Raw genomic sequence first — 27,853 nt, forward strand, 5'->3', positions numbered from 1 at the left:
AAACTTTACCACGCCCTTTCTAGTAAAGTTCTAGCCATGCCATTAAGAAACCACCCAAAAATATTACCCCTACCTCCGTAGCTAAATCATTTCCGATTCAAGCTCAACGATAAAAGCTTTTAATTCTTGTGCTTGATTGTGTGTCTGTTTGTTTGCGTCGTAGGACACGGAGTGAACGAGGAAGGTTCCGACTGTGACCAAGTGAACGAGGACCAGTGCTGCGACCCCGAACCCGTGGGACAGTGCTTCGATCAGGATTTCCCGCAAGGGTTTGACGATGGCAAGTTCAATTCCGCCCTTTGATGCATGTTTCTGTCCTAGTTTTTATAAACACAACCCAGTGGCCTGTTTTATAAAATTGCATGGTTTTGCGTGCTGAAAACATGGTAGGATAGCCACCCTTGTTTGAGATAACCCTACCTTGACCACCTGATTTTATAAAGAAAATGTGTGTGTGTGGGAAGGGATACAATGTGGTTTTGAAAGACGAGTTAGACGGGATGGATGGCATTTCTGTGTAAATTGCCGTTGGTGTGCTCGTACCTGTGTGGTTGAGCGAGGAAGGGAGATATCCATCCTGTCACCCCTAAGGACCGAGTTGATGTGACATCTCACCTAGCTTCTTGTCGTGCGAACCACTTGACCGTTGTATGGGCAACGGCTTAGCATAAATCCCACTAGTTAGCCTGATAGCCATCAGGAGAGCTGAGAGCAACGGGTGATCAAGGAGACGGGATAAGCTCTGTGTGACTTATGCCCCGGTTAAACCTCGGTGATAGGTCGAATGACCCCTTGATGGATCCCGTGGTGGCTAGTCAGGTCTAGCTAAGGTGGGCAATGGCTTTGTTGGGATCTGCACCGGCACTAAGGTGTTCGTGCTGTGGTACCCCACCTGTGGGTAAAGTTGCACACCTCTGCAGAGTTAAAATCTATTCGAATAGCCGTGCCCACGGTATTGGGCAAGTTACGGTGTGGTCACATAACTAGTGTTTATCTTGGGAATGGATGGGCTAGTGTGAGTTGTTTGGAAAAGTGTCCGGCAGTTGTGCCGTGTGCTACGGCGGACGGGGAGTCCGGTAGCAGTTTAAAACTTGGATCCTGTGTGGATCAACATCGTGTGCTCCTTGGTATTGGAAAACTTGTTTTGAAAATGTTTTCAAAATGAACCCTTGCATATAACCGAGTTTTCCGCAAATAAACCCTAACCGTACCCTTGGATTGTCCTTTGCATTAATCTCTGTTATACCCCCTCCGTGGGTGTGATTGGACTTGCTGAGTACGTTCGTACTCACCCCATTCCTATTTTTACAGTGGAAGACCCAGACTACGTCCCCGAAGACAACGAGTAGGGTTTCGTCCTGCACCCAGTTTTGCCTGTGGTTGAGGCCACCGTTGGATTCCGCATGGCGCAAGACTCTGATGACCCTTTGTTCGTAGCTAGTATAGTTGTGTGGGTTCTGGTTGTAATCCTCGCGATAGTGGCGCTTCACTGCCCATTACCGCGTAGAGTTGTACGGTGATGTACCATCTGATGTAATAAAAGTGTTATCAGCCTCCTGGGACTGATAAATCAACACTTTTAAGTCTTCCCTGATGGGGGGACGCTTCAAAATCTTTGGTCTAGGGTTTGGTTTGAGCAAGATCCAAGCAAGATTCAAGTTCTCCCCAAGAGATTCACCTCTCTTGGGCATCTCTTGGCTCTCTCCATCGCTTTCCACATCTATTACTCTTGGAGCTTGGCTCCTAGACGGTTAGAGGTGCTCAAGAACAACCAACTCGTGGTGTGGTTGGATTGAGAAGTTTGTATTACCCTTGTTGCTAGTGAAAAGCTCAAGTGTGACATTTGTGGTTGCTTGAGAGAGGAAAGGGTTGAGAGGAACCCGGTCCTTTGTGGACTCCTCAACGGGGACGTAGAATCCTTGAGTGGATTCGAACCTCGGGTGAAAATCTTATGTCTCTTGAGCTTGATTATCTTACTTCATTCTAGTATTTTTATTATTCCTACCTTTGTCTAGTATTCTTGCCCGATCTACTTGTATATTTACTTTAAGCTAGATTTCTTCCGCATTTAGTGTTCCTCACTTGTTTTAGAGTCTTTCTATTCAAATGGATTTTGGTATACAAGTTTTATTCTTCGAAAGATTGCATTCCATTCCCGAGACCTCCCAGCGGACGTTGGAACTGCCCAGCGGACACTCCCAGCGGACAGTCCGCCAGGCAGCCTCGGGCTGAGTTTTCTGTGTGCAGGTTTTAAGCGACGAACGCCTATTCACCCCTGCTCTAGACGTACTTTCAAGTGGTATCAGAGCAAGGTTCCTCAAATTTGAGTCTAACAACTCGAGGAGATCATGGCCGGAGAAGATTCACACAAGAGTCTTGAGAAGAACAAGGGCAAAGAAGGTGAGATGCACAAGGAAGATGACAACGCCAAGTTTGATGTATCCGATTGCTCCAAGAAGAGTGGAGATCACAAGAAAAAGAGTAAGAGCAAGAGCAAGAGTAAGAGAATAGTAATTGAGTCATCCTCATCCTCAACATCACGTAGTGATGATGGGTCCATCTATATCAAGAGAAGAAAGAAGAAGAAATCGGTTACTTCTAACTACTCTCGCACTCCTTTTAACTATGATAACATGAGTTCCAACAACAATTTTCTTTCAGTTTCTCTTGGAAAACCCCCACAATTTGATGGAACTAACTACTCTCAATGGAGGACTAACATGAGATGGCATTTGTTTTCTCTCCACCCTAGTCTTTGGGAGATTATTTGTGTAGGTATTGAGCAGCCGGATAATGATGATGAAAGCTTTGGACCAACTATGCAACAATTGTTCCACCGCAATGCTCAAGCCGCAACCATCCTCTTTTCATCCTTGAGTAGAGAGGAATTTGATAAAGTGGATGGATTGTAAAGTGCAAAGGAGATATAGGATACTCTCAAAGTGGCACATGAAGGCACCAAGACCATTCGTAAAGTAAGAATTGAGATGATTGAAGGAGAACTTGGAGGTTTGCCATGTTGGATGATGAAACCCCCCAAGAGATGTACACAAGGCTCAAGAAAATGATCAATCAAGTGAGGAGTCTTGGAAGCAAGATGTGGACCGACCATGAAGTGGTCAAGAGGATGATAAGGGCTTTTTCGGTAAGGAACATAACCTTATAACCTTATGTACCTTAATAAAGGAGAGTCCCAACTACAAGAAGATGACACCGGAAGAAGTACTTGGCAAGATCATCAATCATGAGATGATGGAAAGTGAAACCAAGTATGTGAAGAGCTTGTCCAAAGGAACCTCAACCTCAAGAGGGCAAGACATTGCCCTCAAGGCAAACAAGAAGGAGAAGAGTAAGAAAGTAGTGCAAGAATCCTCATCAAGTGACAATGATAGCGATAGTTCAAGTCTTGATGATTATGACATGGCTCTTCTCATGAAGAACTTCAGCAAATTGATGAGAAACCGCAACTATAAGGGCAACAAGAGGCATGAGAGTTCCAAAAGGAGGACAAAAAGAAATTGCTATAATTGTGGCAAGAGTGGGCACTTCATTGCAAATTGCCCATATGAGAAGAAAGAGGACAAGGAAGAGAAGAGGAAGGACAACAAGGAGAAGAAGTACTTCACCAAGGACAAGAAGTTCTTCAAGAATAAACAAAGTGGTGAAGCACATCTTGGCAAGGAGTGGGACTCCGAGTTGGAGCTCTCATCCGAGTTGGAGCTCTCATCATCGGAGTCCCACTCCTTGCCAAGATGTGCTTCACCACTTTGTTTCTTCTTGAAGAACTTCTTGTCCTTGGTGAAGTACTTCTTCTCCTTGTTGTCCTTCCTCTTCTCTTACTTGTCCTCTTTCTTCTCATATGGGCAATTTGCAATGAAGTGCCCACTCTTGCCACAATTATAGCAATTTCTTTTTGTCCTCCTTTTGGAACTCTAATGCCTCTTGTTGCCCTTGTAGTTGCAGTTTCCCATCAATTTGCTGAAGTTCTTCATGAGAAGAGCCATGTCATCATCATCAAGACTTGAACTATCGCTATCATTGTCACTTGATGAGGATTCTTGCACTACTTTCTTGCTCTTCTCCTTCTTGTTTGCCTTGAGGGCAATGTCTTGCCCTCTTGAGGTTGAGGTTCCCTTGGACAAGCTCTTCACATACTTGGCTTCACTTTCCATCATCTCATGGTTGATGATCTTGCCAAGTACTTCTTCCGGTGTCATCTTCTTGTAGTTGGGACTCTCCCTTATCAAGGTACATAAGGTTATGTTCCTTACCGAAAAAGCCCTTATCATCCTCTTGACCACTTCATGGTCGGTCCACTTCTTACTTCCAAGACTCCTCACTTGATTGATCATCTTCTTGAGCCTTGTGTACATCTCTTGGGGATTTCATCATCCAACATGGCAAACCTCCCAAATTCTCCTTCAATCATCTCAATTCTTGCTTTTCGAATGGTCTTGGTGCCTTCATGTGCCACTTTGAGAGTATCCCATATCTCCTTTGCACTTTGCAATTCATCCACTTTATCAAATTTCTCTCTACTCAAGAATGAAAGGAGGATGGTTGCGGCTTGAGCATTGCGGTGGAACAATTGTTGCATAGTTGGTCCAAAGCTTTCATCATCATTATCCGGCTGCTCAATACCTACACAAATAATCTCCCAAAGACTAGGGTGAATAGAAAACAAATGCCATCTCATGTTAGTCCTCCATTGAGAGTAGTTAGTTCCATCAAAGTGTGGGGGTTTTCCAAGAGAAACTGAAAGAAAATTGTTGTTGGAACTCATGTTATCATAGTTAAAAGGAGTGCGAGAGTAGTTAGAAGTAACCGATTTCTTCTTCTTTCTTCTCTTGATATAGATGGACTCTTCATCACTACTTGATGTTGAGGATGAGGATGACTCAATTACTATTCTCTTACTCTTGCTCTTGCTCTTGCTCTTACTCTTTTTCTTGTGATCTCCACTCTTCTTGGAGCAATCGGATACATCAAACTTGGCGTTGTCATCTTCCTTGTGCATCTCACCTTCTTTGCCCTTGTTCTTCTCAAAACTCTTGTGTGAATCTTCTCCGGCCATGATCTCCTCGAGTTGTTAGACTCAAATTTGAGGAACCTTGCTCTGGTACCACTTGAAAGTACGCCTAGAGGGGGGTGAATAGGCGTTCGTCGCTTAAAACCTGCACACAGAAAACTCAGCCCGAGGCTGCCTGGCGGACTGTCCGCTGGGAGTGTCTGCTGGGCAGTTCCAACGTCCGCTGGGAGGTCTCGGGAATGGAATGCAATCTTTCGAAGAATAAAACTTGTATACCAAAATCCATTTGAATAGAAAGACTCTAAAACAAGTGAGGAACACTAAATGTGGAAGCAATCTAGCTCAAAGTAAGTACACAAATAGATCGCGTAAGAATACTAGATGAAGGTAGGAATAACAAAAACACTAGAATAAAGTAAGATAATCAAGCACAAGAGACACAAGATTTTCACCCGAGGTTCGAATCCACTCAAGGATTCTACGTCCCCGTTGAGGAGTCCACAAAGGACCGGGTTCCTCTCAACCCTTTCCTCTCTCAAGCAACCACAAATGTCAAACTTGAGCTTTTCACTAGCAACAAGGGTAATACAAACTTCTCAATCCAACCACACCACGAGTTGGTTGTTCTTGAGCACCTCTAACAGTCTAGGAGCCAAGCTCCAAGAGTAATAGATATGGAAAGCGATGGAGAGAGCCAAGAGATGCCCAAGAGAGGTGAATCTCTTGGGAAGAACTTGAATCTTGCTTGGATCTTGCTCAAACCCAACCCTAGACCAAAGATTTGGAGTGGGGAAGCTAGGATTTCACTTTGGGGAGTTTTGGAGTGCTTAGAATGTGCTTGAGACTCAGTTTCGCAGGTTAGGCAAATATATTTCATGTTTGGGTGCGTGGGGGGTATAAATAGTGCCTCACAAAAACTAGCCGTTATGCTGTTTTTAGTGGTCGGGCCTGGCGGACTGTCCGCCAGGAGCTCTCGGGTGTAGACTGTTTTTAGAGCCCTGGCGGACTGTCCGCCAGGAGCTCTTGGATTGTCCGCCAGGAGCTCTCGGACTGTCCGCCAGGAGCTCTCGGATTTGCATAAATTCCTATAGGGCTTACTCTCCGGATTTGATTTATTGGTTATCTTCCACACACTTTCCACATCCCCCTTGATAGTACGGTATACCTAAACTCAAGAAAATATAAAACAAATAAATTTCTCCGCTTGCAACTCTTTTCTTGATCCGGTACCGTTCTCCAATTTTGAATAGTCGTCAAGATTCACTCCTTTTCTTTTCTCCTTTTTGGTTTCTTTGACCTCTGCTCATTATACTCCATTGAAACATTAGATATTCATTTAGTTTGTTATTAATCACCAAAATAGGTCATTAGTTCTAGATGCACTTTCAGAGTTACCCTTGGGGGCTACACCATGATCGACTAATTCTAAGGTTTGCTGACAAACAGCCCACGCGCTTGGTACACTGAGTTGTGTCGGGCTCACAGCTGCCACACCCTACGGGCTAGCGCACTGCAACACACGCTTTCGTCGACTACTTTATGCGCAATGCGCATTCTCTTTGTCGCATGCCGACTACTTTTTTCTGCATTCGTTATCTTCTCTTAAAGTACTCGGGTAGCACACGTCTTAATCCGTGAAACTTGACTCTTTTGTACGCCTATATTCCTACGCGTGCACGTGATCAGCTCCCTGCTCTATCGACTACGGCTATCTGGGATCACGTGCTTAAATGTAACAGGGTAACTACTCGAAGAAATTAGATGGCCTGATAAAAGCAAGACATGATTTTTTATCATGCATTTTACAATGCTGTGATTTGCTCTTGACCTAATGCCATGTATATCAGTTACAACATAATTTTATATTTACCTTGTAGAGAACCAGACCTGAACCATACCACTGGGTGAGGTATGCTCCTGAGAGCTGCCTTACTCGGCCATCACTTCATCAGCACAGACCACTCAAGTGCTAGCAGCGACTTGGCCGACTCCCAGGCTCGGGGGCTGGCGCCGCCGACCATGTGGCGTATCTCTTCTGATTCAGCCGGTACCTACGCTATTCGGCGTACCTTCGATGGCTCGTCTAGCTCCATGCTCGGGGACTGGACGTGACAAGGCACTCGGTGTACTTTCGGTGGCTCGTTTAACTCTCATGCTCGGGGGCTGGGCACGACAAGGCACTCGGTGTACTTTCGACGGCTCGTCTAGCTCCCATGCTCGGGGACTGGGCGCGACAAGACACTCGGTGTACCTTCGGCGGCTTGTCTAGCTCCCGTGCTCGGGGGCTGGGCGTAATAGGGAACTCAACGTGTTTTCGGCAGCTCATCTGGCTCCCATGCTTGGGGCATGCTTGGGGCTGGGTGTAGGAAATAACTCGGCGTATCACTTTGTAGAAGGTCAAGAGTTCATATCCGGATAAGATTTATTTTGAGCGGTGATTTCGGGTTATTTTGGGAAAGTTATTTGCTTAACCATTTTTTAAAGGATGCTATACCCAAAAAAGGGATTTTCGAATTTCTGAACCAATTTGATTAAAGTCAAAGTCTTATTTTTTCCACAATCCATACCACGACACTTTGGATCTTTTTTTTCCAAACCTTGGGATTTGGATTCAAGGCTCGGGTCTGCGGAACACGTGTCATCAATGGCTTATTTTTCAAATTCATTTGGAAGATAAAGATCGAAAGATTTAAGACTAATTGGACCCTCAGCCTGATTCCTCGATTCAACCTACGGCTCGGGGACTACTCCATATAGAGTGCGAGTTTCATCGCATCCCATATAAAAGAAAATTTGAAAACTACTCGGGGCATGATCAACTCACAGCCTTGATTCAGTAAAGAAAGTATTCGGAAGACACATTCAAGACGGAGTTCGGAAGAACTCGAATACGCCTTCAGAAGTACTCGGAAACCTGTAGTACTCGACTACGAAGAGCTTAGGGACTTATCAGATCCGGGGCCATAGGACTGCGCACATGGTATACATATTATAGGATAAGAGATGGAATATGGCTCACACGCTAAACTAGTTGTAACCAGAGTAGAACTAGTCGGAACATAAAGAAACTATCTGAAAACTACCTAGGTAGCACTTGGATAGGACTACTAAGCACGTATTTGGTTAGAATTTTCATATAACCTTATCCCCCATACTGTATAAGGACGGGCAGAGATCCCCTCCAAACAATACATCACCTAAGGCAATACAAACCATCACACAGGATGCCCGGTATTACGCTCTCGGCGGTCCGAACTTGTCTAAAGTTTCATGTTCCTGCACCTTCAAGTTCCTAATCTCGGCGACACACTACATACAATCTACCACCTTGGAGATATCCCTCGGTGAGTTTGGTAGTTAAATACCGACACTCTCTCTACTATATAATATGCTAAATATCAATATGTAACATGTCTGAAGCTTTAATTCTTGCATCTTCGATTGTGTGATTCATTGTCTAACTATAATGGTATAAAAGGAATAATAATATAAATATTTCATCTCTTACCTATAGAGGTAGTATTGTTTTTTTTCATCTTTATTTAACAGCCCTGTAACAGCGTACTTACACCAATAGCAATGAAGGGATGAGGCTAAAATTTTAATAGCACTCAGAGATGAGCTAAACTTTGATGGTATCAAAGAGATGGGTTAAATTTTCAATATCATGCGATGCTAGCACGAGTCACGGGATGATGCCGTGGCCAGTGGTCTGTGCTCTGAGAAGTCAGATCAGATGCTGGCATTGTTTTTATGCAGAAGCTCGTGCCTCCATACGGAGCGGAGTCGGTACCAGCGATGGGCAGATACTGGCATCTAGCAGCTTTCTTTCATCAATTGAAAAGGATGGCCTCGTCTCGTCGAGTCGCCATACCTCCCCTGACTGACTGGACTACTGGAGGGTGCACGATTCACAGCATCCTGGCCTCCTGGGGGAAACGGAACATCGCCAGTTCACCACCTGGGGCGTGGTGACGATCGCGTGCCACGAGGACGGTCGGTTCCCCGTGGTTGGATTTCGCTTTCTTGTGTGAGCAGTGAGCGGATCGCATCGCAGCAGACAAGACCAGCTCACGGCCGAAAGCGACCGCCCAGCAGCCTACGACGGCGCCGGCCGCCGGGTGGCAGCGGAGACGAGGCCGTCGCCGCAGCGGATCGGATCGCATGGCCAAAAACGTCGTCGTGCCATGTCATCACCGTGGTTTCTGAGTTGCGCGGCGGGCTAGCTCCATCGGGGCCGACCGGAGGCGCGCGCAACCGTGCACAGGTAGGAAGGACGCCGGCCCACGGTCGCACCAAGCACATTGCACAGCAGGACCAGGGGAATCCATCCATCCGCATTCCCATTCCATCCCCGCGCGGCGGCCCCACAGCCCGAACCGGTAGCGAATCGCGCGGTGCGCCGGCGAGTCTCTTCTCCGGCGCCGCATGTGCCCGCTCCGCTCCGCTTGGGACCAGCCCTCCGTCCGTCCGTACTCGCAGGCAGCGCCACGGTGGGGAGGCAGATGCTGGAACGTTGGGGTCTAGGGCATGCGCCATGCGCTACCGTCCGTCTGCCGACAGACAAGCGCAAGACTGCAAGAGAAGAGAGAGAGGCAGCCTGATTGCCTGAATGCCCTGAACCTGAAGAAGCTTCTCGCCGTCTCCTCCTCCGAGCGTCGGGCTCCCCTATGGGCCGGCCAATGGAACGGCGGGCCCATCGGAGCTGACAGGCCCAACAGCGTAGGTCTTCGGGCTTCCACACGTGCGTGTTGGGTGGGCATGGCACTCGTAAACAGGGAATGAGAGTGGGGATCTCTGCTGACTGCCTACTGTGATTAAACACTGTAGCAATACGGCCCACGATGATAGCAGCAACACGGCCCAAGATGATAGCAGCAATACGGCCCAAGATGATAGCGCAGCAGGCCTGTGCCACAATCGGAAGGGTTGAATGGATGACAACATGAACATCACCGGTGTTACGAGCACTTAGCTGTTACTATTTTAACTTTGTGCATCTACATTACTCAAAAAATTCTAACAAAAACCATGTTACGAGCACTTAGCTGTTACTATTTTAAATTTTTGCATCTACATTACTCAAAAAATTCTAATAAAACCATGAATGGATAGTTCATGTCACATTCTACCATCATGCAAAATTTGAGATGCAACGGAAACTTGTACAAGATGGAAAAAAAACATTGTGTCAATAGTGCAGGCTGCAACTGATCATCTCAGACCCGTAACTCGCTACTATTCATAGCCTGATTTCTCTTTTTTGTTTTTCATTGCACAAGTTTCAATTGCATCACAAATTGTGCATGATGGTAGATGCTTGCGTATTATCGTGTTTGGTAACACGGTAACACCTGACCTGCTGGTAACACCGGAGATGTTCTCTATGAAACACAGCTTTCACAATATGCCGTGCCACTAGGAACTGAGAATCAAACTGGCTGCTTCCCGGAAACAACTACAATTCATTCAAGCTGACTGGTAATTTTTCATTACAACAAGTCCATCCAAGGATTCAGACAGAAGCCAAGATGGACAACACAATTCACGATCTGCACCACAGGCATCCCTTATGTTTTGGACCTAACTAAAGAACAAAGCATCCCTCAAGAACAGAGAGTAGTATCTCCCTGGTCTATCATTTTCTAGGCCAGTGATTTTGCATGTAAAGCAATATAGGATAGAGGTCCTAGCTCTCATATCATTCAAACATAAGCACATTAGAAGCATAACTCCTAGCCGGTGACAATGCCAACAGTATAACGATAGACTGCTACTCAGAGCAAACTCCTAGTGGGGAGTAAATGTCAAAATGCAACAATATGACTAAGAACTGCTACTTGAGCTCTTTAACACAGCAGAGTTATCACAGTTCGGCAAGCTCAAAAGCTATCACCCTAATGGACCACTAAGCCGGAATGAGAGAAAACCTCATTGCATTGTATGATAACGGACACAACAATACAGCCATAGTTGTGCAAGAGTTCCATGAAAACATCACCACCGCCCCCTGCAACTCGAAAACAGTAGACAACCAGCCATTGTGAATTATAGTTGTACCTACTGCGTCTCCTCTGTTTCTCGACTCTTCTTCTTTTTCTTCTCCTTTTTCTTCTCGCTCTTCTCAGCTTCTGCACCATCTCCGGTTTGAGCAACCTCTGGATCTGCGGCATCACTTCCTTCCTTGCTCTTCTTCTTCTTCTTTTTCTTTTCGCTTCCATCCTTGTCGTCAGCCACATCAGCCTTCTCCTCCTTCACTTCCACCGATCCTGATTCAGCCTTATCTTTCTTTTTCTTCTTCTTCTTCTCATTCTTTTCCCCTTCCACTGTCTCAGCAGCTTCCTCAGCCTTGATCTTCTTAGCAGGAACAGTAGCATCACCATCATCGGTTTCCTCATCCTTCTTCCTCTTCTTCTTCTCCTTGACCTCTTCACCGCCGACAGCATCCTGTCCTACCTTCGCCTTCTCTGGTTCAGGAGCAGCTGCAATGCTAGCGATTGACACATCACCACCAGTGGGAAGCACCACATTCCGAAGCCACTCAGCTGGGGTCTTCTCATTTGGCTTCCCGTGCTTATCAAGGAGGCCCTCAGCAATCAGCTTTTTCTTCTTGAGAGCCACTGGGCCAAGCCCCCACTTCCTTGGGTACGTGTCTCTGTCCATCACAACCCTCTTGATCTTTGCGACTGCTCCATGGTCACAAGTCGCCATGACAGCGGTGGTCATCTCAGCAATACCTATAGCAATCGCCTCCCCCTTTGTAGTCATCAGAACAACCTCCTCTCCAGTCTCTATATCATTCTCAAACCGGAGCAACCCAGGGATCATAAGCTTAGCACCATAGCAGATAGCATTCACAGCAGAGTCCTTCACAACAAGCCTCTTGTAGCTAGTAAGCAGTACCTCGAGTGGCATGACGACGCGCCTCAAGTAGGTCTCGTCCTTGTAGTTGTCAAGCGACCACATCGCGTCCATCACATCGTGCATGGTCACCATGTTGTCCTGCTCCCCCAGGATACCCGACCGGACACGGCGCAGCTCCTGCATATGCGCGCCGACGCCAAGGAGCAGGCCAAGGTGCACACAGAGAGTCCGGACATAAGTACCTGCCTCGCAGGAGATCCAGAACACCGCAAGGTGGCGCTCGGGGTCGTGCTCCAGGAGCTTGCTCTCGTAGATGGTCCGCACCCTGAGCTGGCGCTTCACCGCGGAGATGAGCGGCGGGCGCTGGAAGACGGCGCCCGTGAGCGCCTCGAGCGCGCGCGCCACGCGGGCCGTGTCAGGCACGGAGGCGTGGAAGCGCACGACGCAGACGTACTCCTTGCCGGCGCCCTGCTGCGACTTGACGAGGCGCGTGGCGCGGTCGACGCAGACGATGAGGTTACCGGTGACCTTGGGGTCGAGCGTGCCGCTGTGTCCGGTCTTCTCAGCGCGGAGGAGGCGCTTGATCCAGGCCACCACCTCGTGGGAGGACGGGTTGGATGGCTTGTCGAGGTTGATGACGCCGTAGCGGAGGTGCTCGGCGAGGGGGCGCTTCAGCGGCGAGTGGCCGGAGGGGAGCGGGGTGTAGTGGCCGGTGCGGACGTTGAGGCGGTCGTAGTTCTTGAGGAGGAGCGGCCAGGTGGAGGTGTCGAGGGACGGCACCAGGGACTGGGGCTTGATTAGGTAGCCATCGGTCTTCTCCTCGGCCTCGGCGAGCGACGGCGGGTCGGTGGCGGTGGCGGCAGCGGCGTCCTTCGACTTGTGCTTCTTCTTCTTGGACTTGGCTTGCTCGGACGCAGGGGACGCGACGGCCGGCGGTGTGGACGACATGGCGGCGGGGCGGGGATTGGGGCACTTGGGATACCTTCTGGTTGTCTCCGCGAGGGAGGGGAAAGAGGGTTTAGGGTTTAGGGAGCGGAGAATGGGCCGACCATGGCACGTGGTGATGGGCTTTTAGAAGGGCCATGCCGGATTAGATGTTGGAAACGAGAAGCGAAGATGAATTGGCCCAACGACCTGGATTTGGTAGAAAAGTCAACTTATTTTTCCAGGCCCAGCAGCAGTGATATTACTTTTAAACCAAACACATTTCATTCAAATTTTTTTATAAAACTTATTATTTAGTTCAAAAATATGATAGAGACCAAAAGGTCGCCTCGAGAGTGATTGTTATGTAAGGTGCAGCTTGTAAAGAAATATCTCAACCCCTGAAAAACTTGTGTAAAGTTAAACATATGAAATGGAAGGTGTCAAATATTCAGAATTCAAATGCTACATGCGTAGCAAAAGATGTCTGGCTGTAGAATTTCATATTTTTGTCTCTACCCACCAAGCCATACAAATCGAACCATGTTAGACATTAATGCATGGACTTGCCTCCTCTTAATCTCCTATCGACGAATGCCATTGACTTATCACTCTATCACCACATACATGTTGGGCGGCTGTAGATGATGGTGTAATCCTTATCTAAGCATTTAAGCACTACTTTCTTGATTACACAATTAGTATGGTCGAAGGAAAACAAAAAAAAAGGTAGGAACTGTCAACAGGTCTGATCATATTGGAAAGTAGGAACACATTTTTTTTTGAGGGCAACACAATTTTGTTATTAGGCCTCGTGTGTGTGTCGATAATGGGGAAAGGGGTTGACCTTTTGCAAGTTGGAGCTTCACAAGGGCAAACATGAAATAACAAAAAATATAGAGGGGTGAAGACGTAGCAGCTCCAAGCGCTGAACTGCGATGAGAGAGAGATTTGCGACGACCCCCAAAATGGGGAAACCCCGAGCTAATCCAAACCCCCGCCGATCTGAATTCCCCCAAATCCCGCAACCGGAGCCCTAATCGCTTCCAAATCCCATCTCCGATCCAATGCATCCCACCGGCGACGACCCGTCGGCCGCCGCAGGCATCTCATTCCCCGACGTGGACGGCGGCGGCGGCGGCGGCGGCGATTCTGAAGACGCCGACTTCGCCGGCGGTCACCTCCTCGACCCCACCGATCCGAGCCTCCCCAACCCCACCACCTCCTCCGCCACCGGCCTGCCCCACGCGGTCCCGACCGGCGGGAGCGGCGGCGGCCCGGTCACCTCCGGCAACGGTGGGGAACGGCGGCCCCTGTTCCAGCGCCTCTGGACCGAGGAGGACGAGATCGTGATCCTCCGCGGCTTCGCCGAGTTCACCGCAGCGCGCGGCACGGCGTTCGCGTCGCACCAGTACGACACCGACCCTTTCTACGAGGACATGCGCCGCCGCCTGCAGCTCGACTTCTCCAAGAGCCAGCTCGTTGAGAAGCTCCGCCGCCTGAAGCGCAAGTACCGCAATTGCGTCTCCCGCCTCCGCGAGTCCGGCGCCACCTTCTCCTTCCGCTCCCCGCACGAGCAGGCCATCTTTGAGATCGCGCGCAACATCTGGCGCCCCACAAATAAACACGGTCGAGATCCCTCGGCTGACTCTGACGATGAAGACGCCGCGGCGAACACAAGCCCCAATGGGGAAGTCAAGTCCCCGTCCTCGGGGCGACAGCGACGCCGCAGGCGCGCAACGGATTTCGCTGCAGCCGCTGGCACCGCCCCTGCCACCAGCATGGTGCAGCCCTCTCAGCCAGTGCAATTGTCTGTGTCAGTGCCTGTCAAGATGGAAGACTCCCTCCCAGCACTGCCGCAGAATCCAATGCCAGTGACGGTGACCATGGATGGCTCAGAGCCTCTCAGGTTGCCAGTCATGTCACCTCAATCAGGTGTTTCGGATGCCGAGAAGAGTTGCCTGACTCCTCTACTTAAGGAGATGATACATGCAGTGATAAATGTCGGAACTAATCCCTGCGGTGCAAAACTACCGGAGCCACCACTTGGTTTGCCCATGGAAGGGGAGAAATGGAGGAAGCAGCGGATTTTGGAGTTGGAGGTGTACTTGAAGAGGATTGAGCTGCTGCAGGATCAGGCGAAGGCAACACTTGAGGAGCTCAAGTCCTCAACCCGTGGGACTTGATCCATGATAAGATGAGATCTCTTTCGTTTTAGGATTCTTGCTATGATTCTTAGTGTAGATGCTTAGGTATTTTTGCATATTTTACGTCCATAAAAGAATATTGTTAACTGGGTTGGGGCTTGGAACTAGTTTATTTATGGTTCTAATTGTTTATGTGATATTAGCTGCCATTTCTGGTGTTTTTGATAGGTTCATAGTTTATTTATGGTTCTAATTGTTCATGTGATATTAGCTGCCATTTCTGGTATTTTGATAGGTTCATTATCCTTTGTTTACTGAGGTAGTTGTATGCTTTGAGTGGACAGTAAGTACCCTATAGAAGGATGAACATTTGCAATTGACTTATTAAGATTACAGATTATTGCTATTTTGTCTTGGCTTCTTATTCTGTTTTGTGTGTCTTAGCATGAAGTTATATGATTATATTATAGAGATTAAACTGGTTCGTGACATTGATGATGGATGTTTGGAAAGGTCTTGGAACTTGTGTAGAGTAAATGACCATGAGTTTAAGGATCTGCTCGTGTATACCAAGTGGGTGAAAGTTCGACTCGTGTTGAATTGTTGGTGATGGCTATGGTTCTGTTTTGTAAAGATGCGGACTTGGCATTTTATCTCCGCATAAAATAAATGGTTACCCATCTGATTGCATTCGTATTTCCACCGCACCGTGAGAATATGGCAAAGCTGTGGGAATAGAGTTATGCTTATTGCTCAACATTTCGTTTTGCCATTCTAGAGAGTAGTGGTTGTTTTTGTGCATCAAATTCGGTGGCAGGCCACCACACTTATTAACAGAGATTTGTATACTATATCTGCACACAACAGGATGTGAGTATGGCAGAATTTTTTTTATGATGTTGGTATACTGTGTAGGTGTATGGTGGGCTTTACACAAGAGAGCCCTAATCACCAGCTCACTGATACTCGTCGCAGGCACTGCAATTGTTGTTGAGTTGTCAGATCCTCATGGTTTGTTCTATGCCTTCTAGTACCTGTCTACCCTTTCCTTGCTCTGTTCTGTCTCGAGAGACATGGGAAGGGAGAAGGGGAGAAAAAGAGGAAAAGTAAAACAAGGGCCCAGATATATGCACACTCCATTTGCTCCTTTGCTCTGGAAGTCTGGAACCTGGTTGTTTTATTCACGTAGCGCCATTGTATGGATCGACTGCTCTTCCGATTTGGAAATATTGAACGACCAATGGATGCTGTTTTAATTTCAGTATTGGTTACCTTGTTTACCTTTCAACTGCAATTTGGATGATGGGGTTTACCTTGGCAATTTTGAAACGTGAAGTACCAGAACGGAATGTTTTGTTCATGGCAGTTGCTGTTCTCCCATGTTTTCCACCGCTGTCGTTTCAAAGACATCAAGATGGGATTGCACTACTACTTCGTATTATGATCAAGGTGTGAACTCTGTCTGTAGTTGAATATTACCATGTCCGTGTAGCGCACGACCCATGGTGCTTGCCAACTCGCCCTAAGACACAGACTCCTGATGTCTAATTCTGAAATAACCTTTCCATTTTGCTTGGCTAAACCGAACCATCGAATGCCCTGATCAAGTCATTTGATTTGATTATTAGACATGCCGAGGAGGGCATCGGAAATCTAGTATAGCCGTCACCCGTTGGTTTGGGACGTGGCGGTCGATCAGACCGCGCGGCCTCCTCCTCTCTCACTCCCTTCCCTTCTTTTCTTCTAGTTTTTTTTTCTTTTTACTTTCTTTTTTAGTATACCACGTGTCTCATCACGCGTGCTAAAAATGATCACTCATATGGATCTCTGTCAACCTTTTCCTCTCGTTTCTAGACCTTTTTAGCAAGTTTTTTTTGCACAAAAACATTTGATTCCGTGTTCCTTTCATACAAAACATTGCTGACCAACTTAATCTACAGACTTACTTTGAACAAAATTTATGAAAAACTTATGTGTGTGAAGCGTCTTGAAAAGTTTTACAAAAAAAAAAGTTCCCATCGAGAAGCTATCCTGATAAAATTATCGTAAATGCTATGCTAAAAGAATACCATTCAAAAGTTGTACTAAGAAATTGTTTGGAGAAGAAGTTGTTTGAAGAATTTCTCCTAACAACATTCTTGGAAGTTGTGCTGAAAAGTTTTTTTTTGGAGAGAAACAGGAAAGGCACACCCCTACTGTGCTAGAATATATTGAAAAGAGACAACAAGAGTTTGAAAAGTTACAGAAAAGCTGAAAGAAAGTGTGACCAAAGCAAAAACCCAGCTAGCTAGGATTCTACGAAACGAAAAAAGTTGTGCTGAAAAGTTATCATCGAGAAGTTTGATAGTAGAGAAGTTACGTGTAAATGGAGTTTCCCACTCCCCATGAAAACCTCCTATTTCGTATTTGCAACGCTAGAATTTTATAGGAATGATTAAACATGAATCAGCACCAATCCACATCACTTCTGCAGTTTCTCCTCATTAGCCTAGTAAGGGCTAACGGCTACCAGGCTGACACGAGTAGTAAACGCCGCCGCGGCGCCACTGCCTGAGCCAAAAGCACCCCGAAGCGGCGAAGCCTGAATCCTCATCCCCTCTCAAAAAAACTCGCCTCAAAACGCCCGCCAAAAATGGCGGGCCTCGACGGCGGAGGCTGGGGCGGCTACGACGACGACGACGACGATTGGGGCCTCAGCGCGGAACAGCTGGACCAGATTGAGCGGGACGCCATCCGCCAGCTCGCCGAGCGGAAGGCCTCCTCCTCAGCGGCCTCCACAGCTCCCGTCACTGCCCCGGCTCTCGGGGCCGTCTCGCCGCTCCCCTCCCGCGCCACCGCGCCGGCGGCGGCCGCCTCGTCGCCGCTCGGGGGTAACCACCCCGCTGCCAGGGCCTCTTTGGAGGCCCGCTTCGTCAAGGTTAGGGTTTTTCCGCCCTTTTGCTGTTTAGGGGGTTTTTCTTATTGGCTCATTGGGGATTGGCTCGGTGGTCGAATTAGTAGCTCCCAGTGGCAAGTCACATCGAATGGTTTCTTTGCTATGAAGATGGTTAATACTTTCGGGAAAAAGTTCGTTTTTCTATTTCTTTTATCAATCTTTATACTCTGCAGTGATTTCTCCGTTTTCAAGAATTTAGGGGTTCTTGTCCAAGAACTCGTCGGTTCATGGCGTTTCGAAATTATGACACGAGTTTAAGTCAATGCATATATATGCCATGGTAAACTTGTCAGCCTCCTCATTGACTCATCTCTGTAATTGAGTTCTTTGGGAAACTGGGTTTTCTGTTTGAAGAAATGGTGAATCTTGATGTGATTTCTAAGCTTATTATTTCGTGCACAGCATCAATGCAACGGGTCTATTACTCGTTATGGGCAATTTTATGGAACGCTGGGAGGTTTATAGTTCAAGTACCATCGTTTTGGTGACGAATGTAGGATTGTTTCTGATTCGTTTTCTTTGTTTATGTATATTTGAGTTTTTTTAATCTGTCCTGTGTTGCAGTGTGCATGAGCGAAATGCAAAATTGAGAAGTTTTTTCTTGTCGAAACAAAATATATTGTTCTAGCTGGATAATTGATAGCTTTGGTGTTGAGAGGATCACTGTTTTAGCAGGAGTCAATCTGTTAGTGATAGATGGCTTTAATTTCTGCAATTCTTAGTTTCTTTTATATTCCTTAGCTTCCATCGCTGATAAATGTGATCTGTATACTTTTCAATTTCACATATACTAACTGTTTCTCAGGTAGAAGCGGTTTCTCCTTCGCGGTCATGTGACTCAAACACATCGAGAAATGCAGGTACACAACATAATTGATGTTTCCTGTTTGTTCTATATGAACTGTTGCTTAAGTTTACCCCCCTCTTCTTTTCACTTGTCATTCAAGTGAATAATAGTCAGGGAAGTTCACCTAAGATATCTGTAAATCTTTTCCTCCATTCTAGCGGTGTGATTGCAGCAAAGTTCCCATACAATCAGGTACATTCTCCCAACAATTCTTGAATCAGCTGTCTCAGAATTATATGAAACTATAATTTGCTTGCTTCTGTTTATTTTTTAGTTACTTGTGGATGCATTTCGCAATATCCCGAAAGCCAGCTGGAATGCGAAAGAAAGGTATCCTTTACCCACTCGTTTTATTTCCAGGTTCATCAGATGTTTTCTATGATCTGGAAAAAGTTGGTGCCTGTGAAAAATTCACTGTTTATTCTGATTGTTTTTATTTAATCCAAAATCTTAGGGTATGGATGTTCCCTCCCTCATCTTTATCAACAGCAGAGGAGGTTCTTTGTTCCCTACCAGGATTAGCTGTGGAGGTATCATCTGTAATAAAAAAAGATGCTGTTTATTGCAGTAACATTCTTTTGATCATTTTATTTTATTGCCTTCTTGCTTTGATTAAACCTATATGCTGTTCCTACTCTAGTAGTGAATTCTGCATCATTTAGCTTGTTAAACTCAAATAAGTTCAATGTAACACTTAAAATATATGAGCATGGACACATGAAGAGGAAGAATAGTTCAGCTTTTTTTTTTGTGTATTTATGTGTGTAGGAGTTCTCTCTTTCTCTCTATTTTTTTTGTTTTTTTCCGGATGTTGCAAAGCTTTTGTTTCCATCTTGCAACAAAAACTCAAGAGACACAAAGTATAAGCTTCATTATGCCGCCTCATATCATAGGAAGTTTTTCAAGACTTCATCATAACCTATCTAGAATTTTATGTCCTGCACAGAGAAATTTTGACTTTGGAGCATATATTCATTTTGGTCACGTAGTGTACTTCCCTAGCAGGTTCACAAATTGGATCCGCTAGTTCAGCGTGCTTTACTTGCGGCTTCAAGCACCAAAGATCTTCGAGGTATCTAAATTAACCATGTTGCGCTTATAGAATCCATGTTCACCTAATGTTTAGTTACTGGATATACATAGATAATTTTTCACACCTACTTGTGACCAAGGTGCTTTCAGATATAAACTCTTGCTTTCTTTAGTATTTGCTTGAAATATACAACGAAATATTGAAAATCCAAATGTGCTGTATGCTGCAGAATGTAAATCAAAATGATCAATTTGGAATAATATTTTTTTACTTTTAAATTTTAAACGTGATGTTTTGCAAGTTGCTGACCTCATTTTTCTTGGCAAAGATTTGTATGACAGGATTCCCGCTGATGTTGAGTCGAAGCTTATGCCATTTCAGCGAGAAGGCATCAGGTGTGGTGAACTGGTGATTCAACATTCTGTAAATCTATTTAGTGCATGATGGTGAAAAATTGATTCCAAGATTGGCATGTTGTGCATAATTTTGAGTTTAATGATGCTGAGATCATTTTTCAATGAAAAGTTAGAACACAATTGGTCAAATATCCTGTAAAATACATTTCTGTTCAACTTATGTTTATTGCATTACATTTCTGTGCTGACTTGCTGACTCGTACTCATACTATAAGCAAATGAACATTGTGCTATTCTTGCCTGTTCGGATCAGTACCCAACTACTCACCATATCAGAGACCATATCTTGAGCTTTGTAGTACGGTAACCATAAGCCAGGAGCCTAAGTATGTGCTTCGAATTATTGTTTATGGATGTAGATCCATAAATAACTGTATGTTTTGCATGCTTGTAGGTTTGTTTTACAGCATGGTGGCAGAGCCCTAATTGCGGATGAAATGGGTCTTGGAAAGACATTACAGGTAAAACACCGTATTCTGAACCATCAATCCATCATCATGAATTTCCATATTGCCTGCATTAATGACATCCTTGCCCCGCATTGGAATGGAACTATGCACTCGATTTCAATTCTTATACTGCAGATCTACCAACCTAAATTAAAGTATTATATGTTTGATAGATTTACCTTTAGTGTTTAATGCTGAATAGACTCACATAATGGTATTGGTTTGTGTTATCGACTCATAAATCATGATTCTTGAGACTGATCACTGACGACTTATTTAATTTGATGGATGTGGAGTCCATTAGTTCTTTCAGGGACTAATTTTGTTTCTTAATTGCCTATGCAGGCAATTGCTGTTGCTTCTTGCCTTCATGATTTCTGGCCAGTTCTTGTGATCTCTCCATCTTCCTTGCGGTTACATTGGGCATCTGTGAGCACCTCTTATTTCTTCTACCTGCCAATTTTTTATTTTAGCAATTGTTTCTTTATATACAAGGGGGATCTAAACTTTATAATTTACTTTTATAACAGACGATTCAGAATTGGCTCAACATCCCCATGGAAGATATATTGGTATAGCCTAAACTTTATTGTGCACTAGTTTTCCCTTAGAAAGTTTCACTCTGCTAGTGATCTAGTCTAGTTAACAACACATATATCTGTGAAGTCTTTCCCCAGAAGTAAATTATCCCTTTATTTACTAGTATCATGATGATCATATAGTGTGAACGGGCCTGCTACCTGACTGGTTAGCAGAGCTCAAGTAGCCCCAGGTCCTGGGTTCAACTCCCTGCAGGAGCAAATTTAAATAGGCTTGGGTTAAAAAGCACCCCTCGTCGGCTGTGGTCCTAAGGAATACGTGTAACCGCCTGAGTTGCTTTCAGCAACATGTATATGGCCGCAGGCATGTGTCCTGAGCACTCGGTGGCATTCCAGGGCCGCCGGCCTTTGGGGTGTTTCTCGGCCTGCACACGAGAAGCTTCTTCTTAATGCGATGCTGTGGGGGCGGTCTTTCCCACGCTGGTTGAGTTTTTTTATTTTTTATTTTTTATTTTTTATGATGATCATATAGTGAGATACAACATAACGAAGAAAGAAAGAAACCATTGGAAAATGTTGCAATGTGCCTAACCTGGATAATGTTTTGTTCGGATAGAATCTGATGTAGCGGTTACTATCTTAAGTGTACAGGAAAACTTGATATGAAGTAAACTGCATAGTTTGACAAGTCCTAACTCCTAAGCATATAATATACAGGTTTATTTCATTCATTATGTTGATGGATATGGATTATTGACTTTTCAGGTGGTACTGCCACAAACTGGAGGATCACATAAGGCAGGATTCAGACTAGTTTACTCAAACACTAAAGGAGATATTTGTTTGGATGGGGTATTCAATGTGATATCTTATGATGTAGTTCCCAAGATACAAAGCACACTTCTGGATTCGGATTTCAAGGTAGAAACTTTGGTCTTACACTTCATTTCATTTGAGGAGAATGAAATATACCCGAAATAACTATCTTTTCATAGGTAACATGCATGTATCTAACAGCTAGATAGAAAGCACACTTCTGGATTTGATTTCATGATGTTTACACCTTCCATTTTGCATGATGTAACAACTAGAAGCCTAGAACTAGTGACACTATTGTCGTCTGATTGCAATTTATTGAACTATAATTATGCATAATTTATCTGTAACCTCTTTTAAATGGTTTTCATCCAGATTGTTATAGCTGATGAATCACATTTTATGAAGAATGGCCAAGCGAAGAGAACGATTGCCTCACTTCCTGTTCTGCAGGTTTCTTATTTCTTATGAGGAAAATACCTTTTTGTTGAGAGTAAATATGTATATGGCTTAATTCTGACGAGTGGATATTTGTAATGCACTTCATCACAACCAATCACAATGTCCTGATCGATCATTAGGTGCAGTTAAATACGCTGTTTTGCTTAGTGGAATTCCTGCTCCTGCTTTGTAATGCACTACACTTCATCACAACTAATTGTGACTTGCAATCACAGAAAGCTAAATACGCTGTTTTGCTTAGTGGAACTCCTGCTTTATCTCGCCCAATTGAGCTGTTTCCTCAGGTAAATGCTGTTTCCGTATTTATACGCACATATTCAATGCTTAAAGTAGAGTGACAGCTACTTCTGCTGCGTATCCAGCTCCAGGCGTTGTATCCTACTGTGTACAAGAATGTTAATGAGTATGGCAATAGATATTGCAAGGGTGTAAGTACTAGACTTATCAATTTGCTTCAATTTCTGTTGCCAATGGTGAATCTGTGACTGATTACTATATGTTTTTTCAGGGCTTTTTTGGGATGTTTCAAGGTGCTAGCAATCATGAGGAGCTGCATAATTTGATGAAAGCAACTATCATGATCCGTAGGTTGAAGAAAGATGTCCTTTCGCAGTTGCCTGTTAAACGTAGACAACAGGTAACCTCTTGGAGGGTTTCATCAACATAAGAAATATGGAGTAATATGTAAATGAAAGTTATTCCATTTTACTCAAATCCAAGATTTTTGTGTATTAAATCTAAATTCTGTTTTCATCTATAATGAAATGATACACAGCTCTCCTGTCTATTTGAGAAAAAAAGTGAATTTCATCTGAATTGACAGCTACTCAGATCTTTGATCACTAGCACAACCTTTTGGATGTGCCTCGTTGCCTGATTATTTGTGGTCCTTTCTATGTTGACGCTTCTGTTTTCTTTGCAATGCTCAAAACTAACATTGAGAAGTTTACGTTAACCTTACACAGTGAGTAAGATAACCTTTCAGGGATGTAGCTTATATTATATGTGATCTTAGTTCCCATTATGCCAGTATTTTTCTTGACTATATGAAGTTTTATGCTTAATGATTCCATGTCTCAACGACAGGTCTTTCTAGATTTAAGTGAGAAAGATGTGAAACATGTCCGTCCTATATTTCAAGAGGTATTATCTGCTTCTATCCTTTGCCTGCAAATGATATATTGTAGCATATGAGAACAAAAAACTGGTTCTAGAAAGTAAAGTTCTTGTTGTATTTTATTTTTCTTTGCATGCTGTATTTCACATTTGAAACGTTTATTATAGATATGCTCTCGCACCTCATATGTTTCAGGAGAGGAAGTGCTCCCCTTCCTTTTGGCCATGCTCATGTTGTCATGTTGGACAACAGCAGGCACTAGCTAGTAGGCAACAGTAGTGGGAGTATGCTCCAACAGTATCAACTACTGTGGGAGTTTGTCCCAACAGTAGTAGTATTAATTGATAGTGAGATCATGTACTCTACTTTTGACTTGTGCATTTCTTGATATAATGAAGACTTAGGAGCAGCTACAGCTGTAGTTCAGAAGCACCAAGTTCTCGGTGTCCCCTGTTCTCCCCTTCTCCTACTTTGTGCTAGAGGGAGGGAGGGAGGGAGGAGTACCTGGAGGCTGGCCCAGCAATTTAGACTTCATATTTTAACACAGAAATAAAGGGAAATTATGCATTGCCCTTGGTTTTCATGTTCCATCTCTGCATCAGTGCAACCATTAAAGTTACAGTTTTACTTCAAATAATTCTAAAATTGTTTGTATTTGTCTAGTTGGAGACACTGAAGATCAAAATCGAGTCTGCTGACTCCAAGGAGATGATTGACTCTCTCAAATTTACACAAAAGAATCTTATCACTAAGGTAATCTGAAAGTGCACTCTTTTATGCTCTTATAAAGTTGTTCGCTGTTATTTTCTTAGCAAGTATCCTACTTTTCTACCAAGTACAAACCAATCTAAATAACTCCACTAAAGCTGAAATTTATATTATTTTACCATTTCCAAGGTATGTTTATCTTGGCATGCATAGTGACCTTTAGTTAAAAGTTACAAATTCTGTAAATTGCTGTTCCAAGGTTCTTCTGTTGCCTGTTGGTTTGTGTCATGTGAATTAGCCAATTTGGTAATGGTGCAAATTGTAGTTATGAAATCTTTGGATAGGTTATCTTTTCATTGGAACACCCACATAAATTTCATCATCTTTCATTTCGAATATTTTACGTGGTGAAACTAGTATTGAAGTCAGCAGCATGTTTATTTTCCATATTATAAAATTGTATTCAATTTTTTTGTTATCTGCATTTGGCATCATTTTTTGCATCTTTATCTTCCATTTAGCTTATTATGATTTGTTTGTATTCAAAGTATGATTCTGGTTTTCCTAATCACAGCTCTACACCGATTCAGCAGTAGCCAAAACTCCAGCTGTGTTGGATTTCCTGGGCACTATAATTGAGGTGATCACATGATATTTTGATTCCATAAATTTATTAGATTTTCCTTTTATTCTACCCTCATGATGGAACTTGCTAGTTACTGCCAATTTCATGATTCCAATTGAGGATTCTATCTTCACTTTCACTTGCTGAAGCGGATAATCCTGTTGAGTTTTCACCAATTATAATTCTCTTCCATTCCATTCTTTCATTAGGGACCACATCAGTGTATAACTGGAAAACGAAGAATCCCCCTCATTTTCAATTGCGTTTTACTGAAACCAGCTTGATTGAACTTTAGTTAGGTATGAAAACTGTTTTGGGAGGTTACGACAATGTTGTTGTATTGCCAGGAATGGGCCCGTTCTATGAACTGGCTCTCCCATTCCTTTTTTATCTCATCTAGTGAGAATGGTCTGTTGGCTCGTTATTCTCATTTGAATTATGTTATGAAGCTTACAAAGGTACCTTGTCCTCACAGGCAATAACTAAATTCTTTGCTTTGCCAATCTATATCCAGGCAGATTGCAAGTTCTTAATATTTGCTCATCACCAACCCTTGATTGATGCCATTGAACAATATCTCGTGGTAAGAATCTAATAATGTATTTAATGTTTCTTATTTATGATGCATCTGGACCTACTTGTAATAACCATGTTTCAGAAAAAGAAAGTAAAGTGTATCAGAATTGATGGCCAGACACCTGTGACTACAAGGCAAACGTTAGTCGCAGATTTCCAAAACAAGGATGACATCAAGGCAGCAGTGGTACATTTTTACTTTAGTGCCTCATATTCTATCTTGCATTTTTCTTAAATCCAGCTTAAAGTCGCTGAAATTACCTTTTGCATATAAATTAGAAAAAAGGAAACTGCATATAAGGGACCACTATTAACATGTATTGAATACAACAACTGGTACATGCATATTTCAAGATCCAGAAATTAGTCATGGTGTTTTGATTTTATAAAATTGCTCATGTCCCTACTCAATGATCTTGGCTTTTGCATAGTTGGCTGAAACTGTCGTCGAGTATAACCTTTCTTTAACAATGGCAGAAAGGTTGAACTAAGAGGGCACTTGCCACGTGTTTTTCACAATGATAGGAAATTTGACTCCTTAGATAACGAAGTGTTTTCTCCTGAGAGATTTGAGAACATGTGTAGTTAAGGAACTGTGGTACGACTACCCAAGTTTGAGTTCTTGCTGAGGCAATTTTGGGTGCATATTTTCTAAGCCGCTTAGTTCCTCTTAGGTTGGTCTAGTTTGTTTTTAAATATGTAATTAACAGTCACAATTGTGACATGGTATTGTGATGCTCAAACTCTGGGCAGGTTTTATCAAATTTAGTGTAGTATTATTGCGTACAGCCTAATGGGATTGTAATACTGTAGTTGTCCATCAAATCTGGAGGCTACGGGTTAACTTTGACAGCAGCGAGTACAGTAATCTTTGCTGAGTTATCATGGACTCCTGGCGACATTATTCAAGCTGAAGATCGTGCCCACCGGATCGGCCAGGTGAGCATGAGACACTCATTATTTTGTGAGCAGCAGAGTCCTTTTTTTTTTTGCTGTGAAAGTTTATGGTTCATTGATTTGATGGGACCACAATGTTTTCTGCGATATAAATGTTCTAGTATTCTTTGAATATTTATATACCTTCAGTTGATAATTTGATGTTCCACCTTTAACAGTAGCCCCATTATTTTCTTTACAATTCCAGGTTTCATCAGTAAATGTATATTACCTTCTCTCGCATGGCACGATCGATGACCTTATCTGGTATGTCCCGGACTTTGATTACCTATAGCATGTTGTAATTTATTCCATGTACTCATTGGTCTTGTTCACCCTGGTTTTGTTTCCCAGGGGCGCTGTTCAAGGCAAACTTGAGAATCTGGGGCAGGTACTGTCTTGATACCGCTAAATCATTTTTTCCACGACGACAACTCAGCGACCCACACATGAGTCTGATTGAGAAATCAACAACCCTCTTCTTTTGTTATGTTCTTCAGATGCTGGACGGGCAGGAGAAGACACTGGACATCTCCCAGATCGACAGCAGACCAAGCCCCTCCAAGCAGCAGAAGACGCTCGACGGCTTCCTGAAGCGACGCAGCAACTCCACTGAGGGCCAGCCCAGCACTAAGCACCCTCGGTTCTGACTTCTGACTTAAGAGTGACAGCGGCTGATCAAGGTGTCGTTGTGAAGTACCAAGATCCCAGCCAACCTCATGGCATTGTTTGTAGGTTTTGTCTGGACTTCGACCAGATCGACGCTTGCTCCAGCTGGATCGGTCCACGGTGGTAGCGTTGTTTTTTTTGGCTCATGGTTGGTTGTAAAATCCTTACTAATTCAGATTTGTAATGGGAGATCATATCCCTGACCCACCTGTCAGTTATGCTGCACGGTCTCTGGATTTTACGGTCCGGATTCAATCGTAGGAAGTCTCGAAGTTTTAACTGACAAGTGGGACTAGCTGTCTCCTGAAAACATAAGCACCTGAATGTGGGCTATATATATAGCTTGTGGAATCCAGTTAAGCATTATAGCTTTAAAGCCCATTAGACCAAATAGAAGTTTTAACATTTCAAAAGACTAAATTCAACAAATTCTGAAAAAATAGATCAACATTTGAAAAAAGTAGATTCAACATTTTGCTATATATATATATATATATATATATATATATATATATATCAACATTTTGAGAAATACTACCTTCAATATTTTACTTAGATCAACATTTTCTTAAAAAATGGATTGTTCATAGCTTGATCTTCTCCCATGATGGCGGCGGCGCGCGGTAGAGGCAGCTGGGGTCGCGCAACCGCAACAGTTGGCGCGGCGGAGGCAGCGGGCGGCCGCCGCACCAGCCGTGGCGACGGCGCGCAAATGGGGGCGCGTGGGCAGCGGCAGCTCGCGGTGGGGGCAGCTGGGCAAC

General features: G+C 44.2%; 3 protein-coding genes across 4 annotated transcripts; 2 read left to right on the forward strand and 1 right to left on the reverse strand.

Annotated features, from left to right (window-relative positions):
- Positions 1-10,710: 10,710 nt before the first annotated feature.
- Positions 10,711-12,906, reverse strand: LOC112883327 (H/ACA ribonucleoprotein complex subunit 4-like). The gene has a single exon (XM_025948609.1). It carries the CDS (start codon positions 12,839-12,841, stop codon positions 11,090-11,092), a length of 1,752 nt encoding a protein of 583 aa, XP_025804394.1. The 5' UTR covers positions 12,842-12,906; the 3' UTR covers positions 10,711-11,089.
- A 728-nt stretch (positions 12,907-13,634) lies between these two features.
- LOC112879450 (probable transcription factor At3g04930) lies at positions 13,635-15,370 on the forward strand. Its single transcript, XM_025943698.1, has one exon. The coding sequence runs from the start codon at positions 13,885-13,887 to the stop codon at positions 15,001-15,003; it is 1,119 nt and encodes a 372-aa protein (XP_025799483.1). The 5' UTR covers positions 13,635-13,884; the 3' UTR covers positions 15,004-15,370.
- A 2,117-nt stretch (positions 15,371-17,487) lies between these two features.
- Positions 17,488-27,378, forward strand: LOC112879483 (DNA annealing helicase and endonuclease ZRANB3). Of its 2 annotated transcripts, none has more exons than XM_025943741.1 (24): positions 17,488-17,881; positions 18,705-18,759; positions 18,847-18,938; positions 19,021-19,076; positions 19,201-19,276; positions 19,749-19,818; positions 20,108-20,174; positions 20,590-20,656; positions 20,990-21,073; positions 21,175-21,216; positions 21,949-22,104; positions 22,375-22,452; positions 22,677-22,745; positions 22,824-22,889; positions 22,970-23,098; positions 23,548-23,604; positions 24,242-24,331; positions 24,861-24,926; positions 25,426-25,494; positions 25,570-25,674; positions 26,301-26,426; positions 26,632-26,690; positions 26,778-26,814; positions 26,924-27,378. In XM_025943741.1, exons 1-24 carry the CDS (start codon positions 17,597-17,599, stop codon positions 27,071-27,073), a joined length of 2,151 nt encoding a protein of 716 aa, XP_025799526.1. In that variant the 5' UTR covers positions 17,488-17,596; the 3' UTR covers positions 27,074-27,378. The 2 variants fall into 2 exon arrangements, with proteins under 2 accessions (XP_025799526.1, XP_025799527.1); XM_025943742.1 differs by having other exon boundaries at positions 19,752-19,818.
- The last annotated feature ends 475 nt before the right edge of the window (positions 27,379-27,853 follow it).

The sequence above is a fragment of the Panicum hallii genome, chromosome 2, assembly GCF_002211085.1.
Source record: "Panicum hallii strain FIL2 chromosome 2, PHallii_v3.1, whole genome shotgun sequence".
Taxonomy (NCBI): Eukaryota; Viridiplantae; Streptophyta; class Magnoliopsida; order Poales; family Poaceae; genus Panicum; species Panicum hallii.

Excerpts from the sequence above, each read along its gene's own strand:
- LOC112879483 (XM_025943741.1), top strand. The coding sequence starts at position 17,597 with ATGGCGGGCCTCGACGGCGGAGGCTGGGGCGGCTACGACGACGACGAC. Across the intron at positions 20,175-20,589 it reads TTTCAGCGAGAAGGCATCAG|GTTTGTTTTACAGCATGGTG; the intron begins GTGTGGTGAACT and ends GCATGCTTGTAG. Across the intron at positions 23,099-23,547 it reads CTGTTAAACGTAGACAACAG|GTCTTTCTAGATTTAAGTGA; the intron begins GTAACCTCTTGG and ends TCTCAACGACAG.
- LOC112883327 (XM_025948609.1), bottom strand. The coding sequence starts at position 12,841 with ATGTCGTCCACACCGCCGGCCGTCGCGTCCCCTGCGTCCGAGCAAGCC.
- LOC112879450 (XM_025943698.1), top strand. The coding sequence starts at position 13,885 with ATGCATCCCACCGGCGACGACCCGTCGGCCGCCGCAGGCATCTCATTC.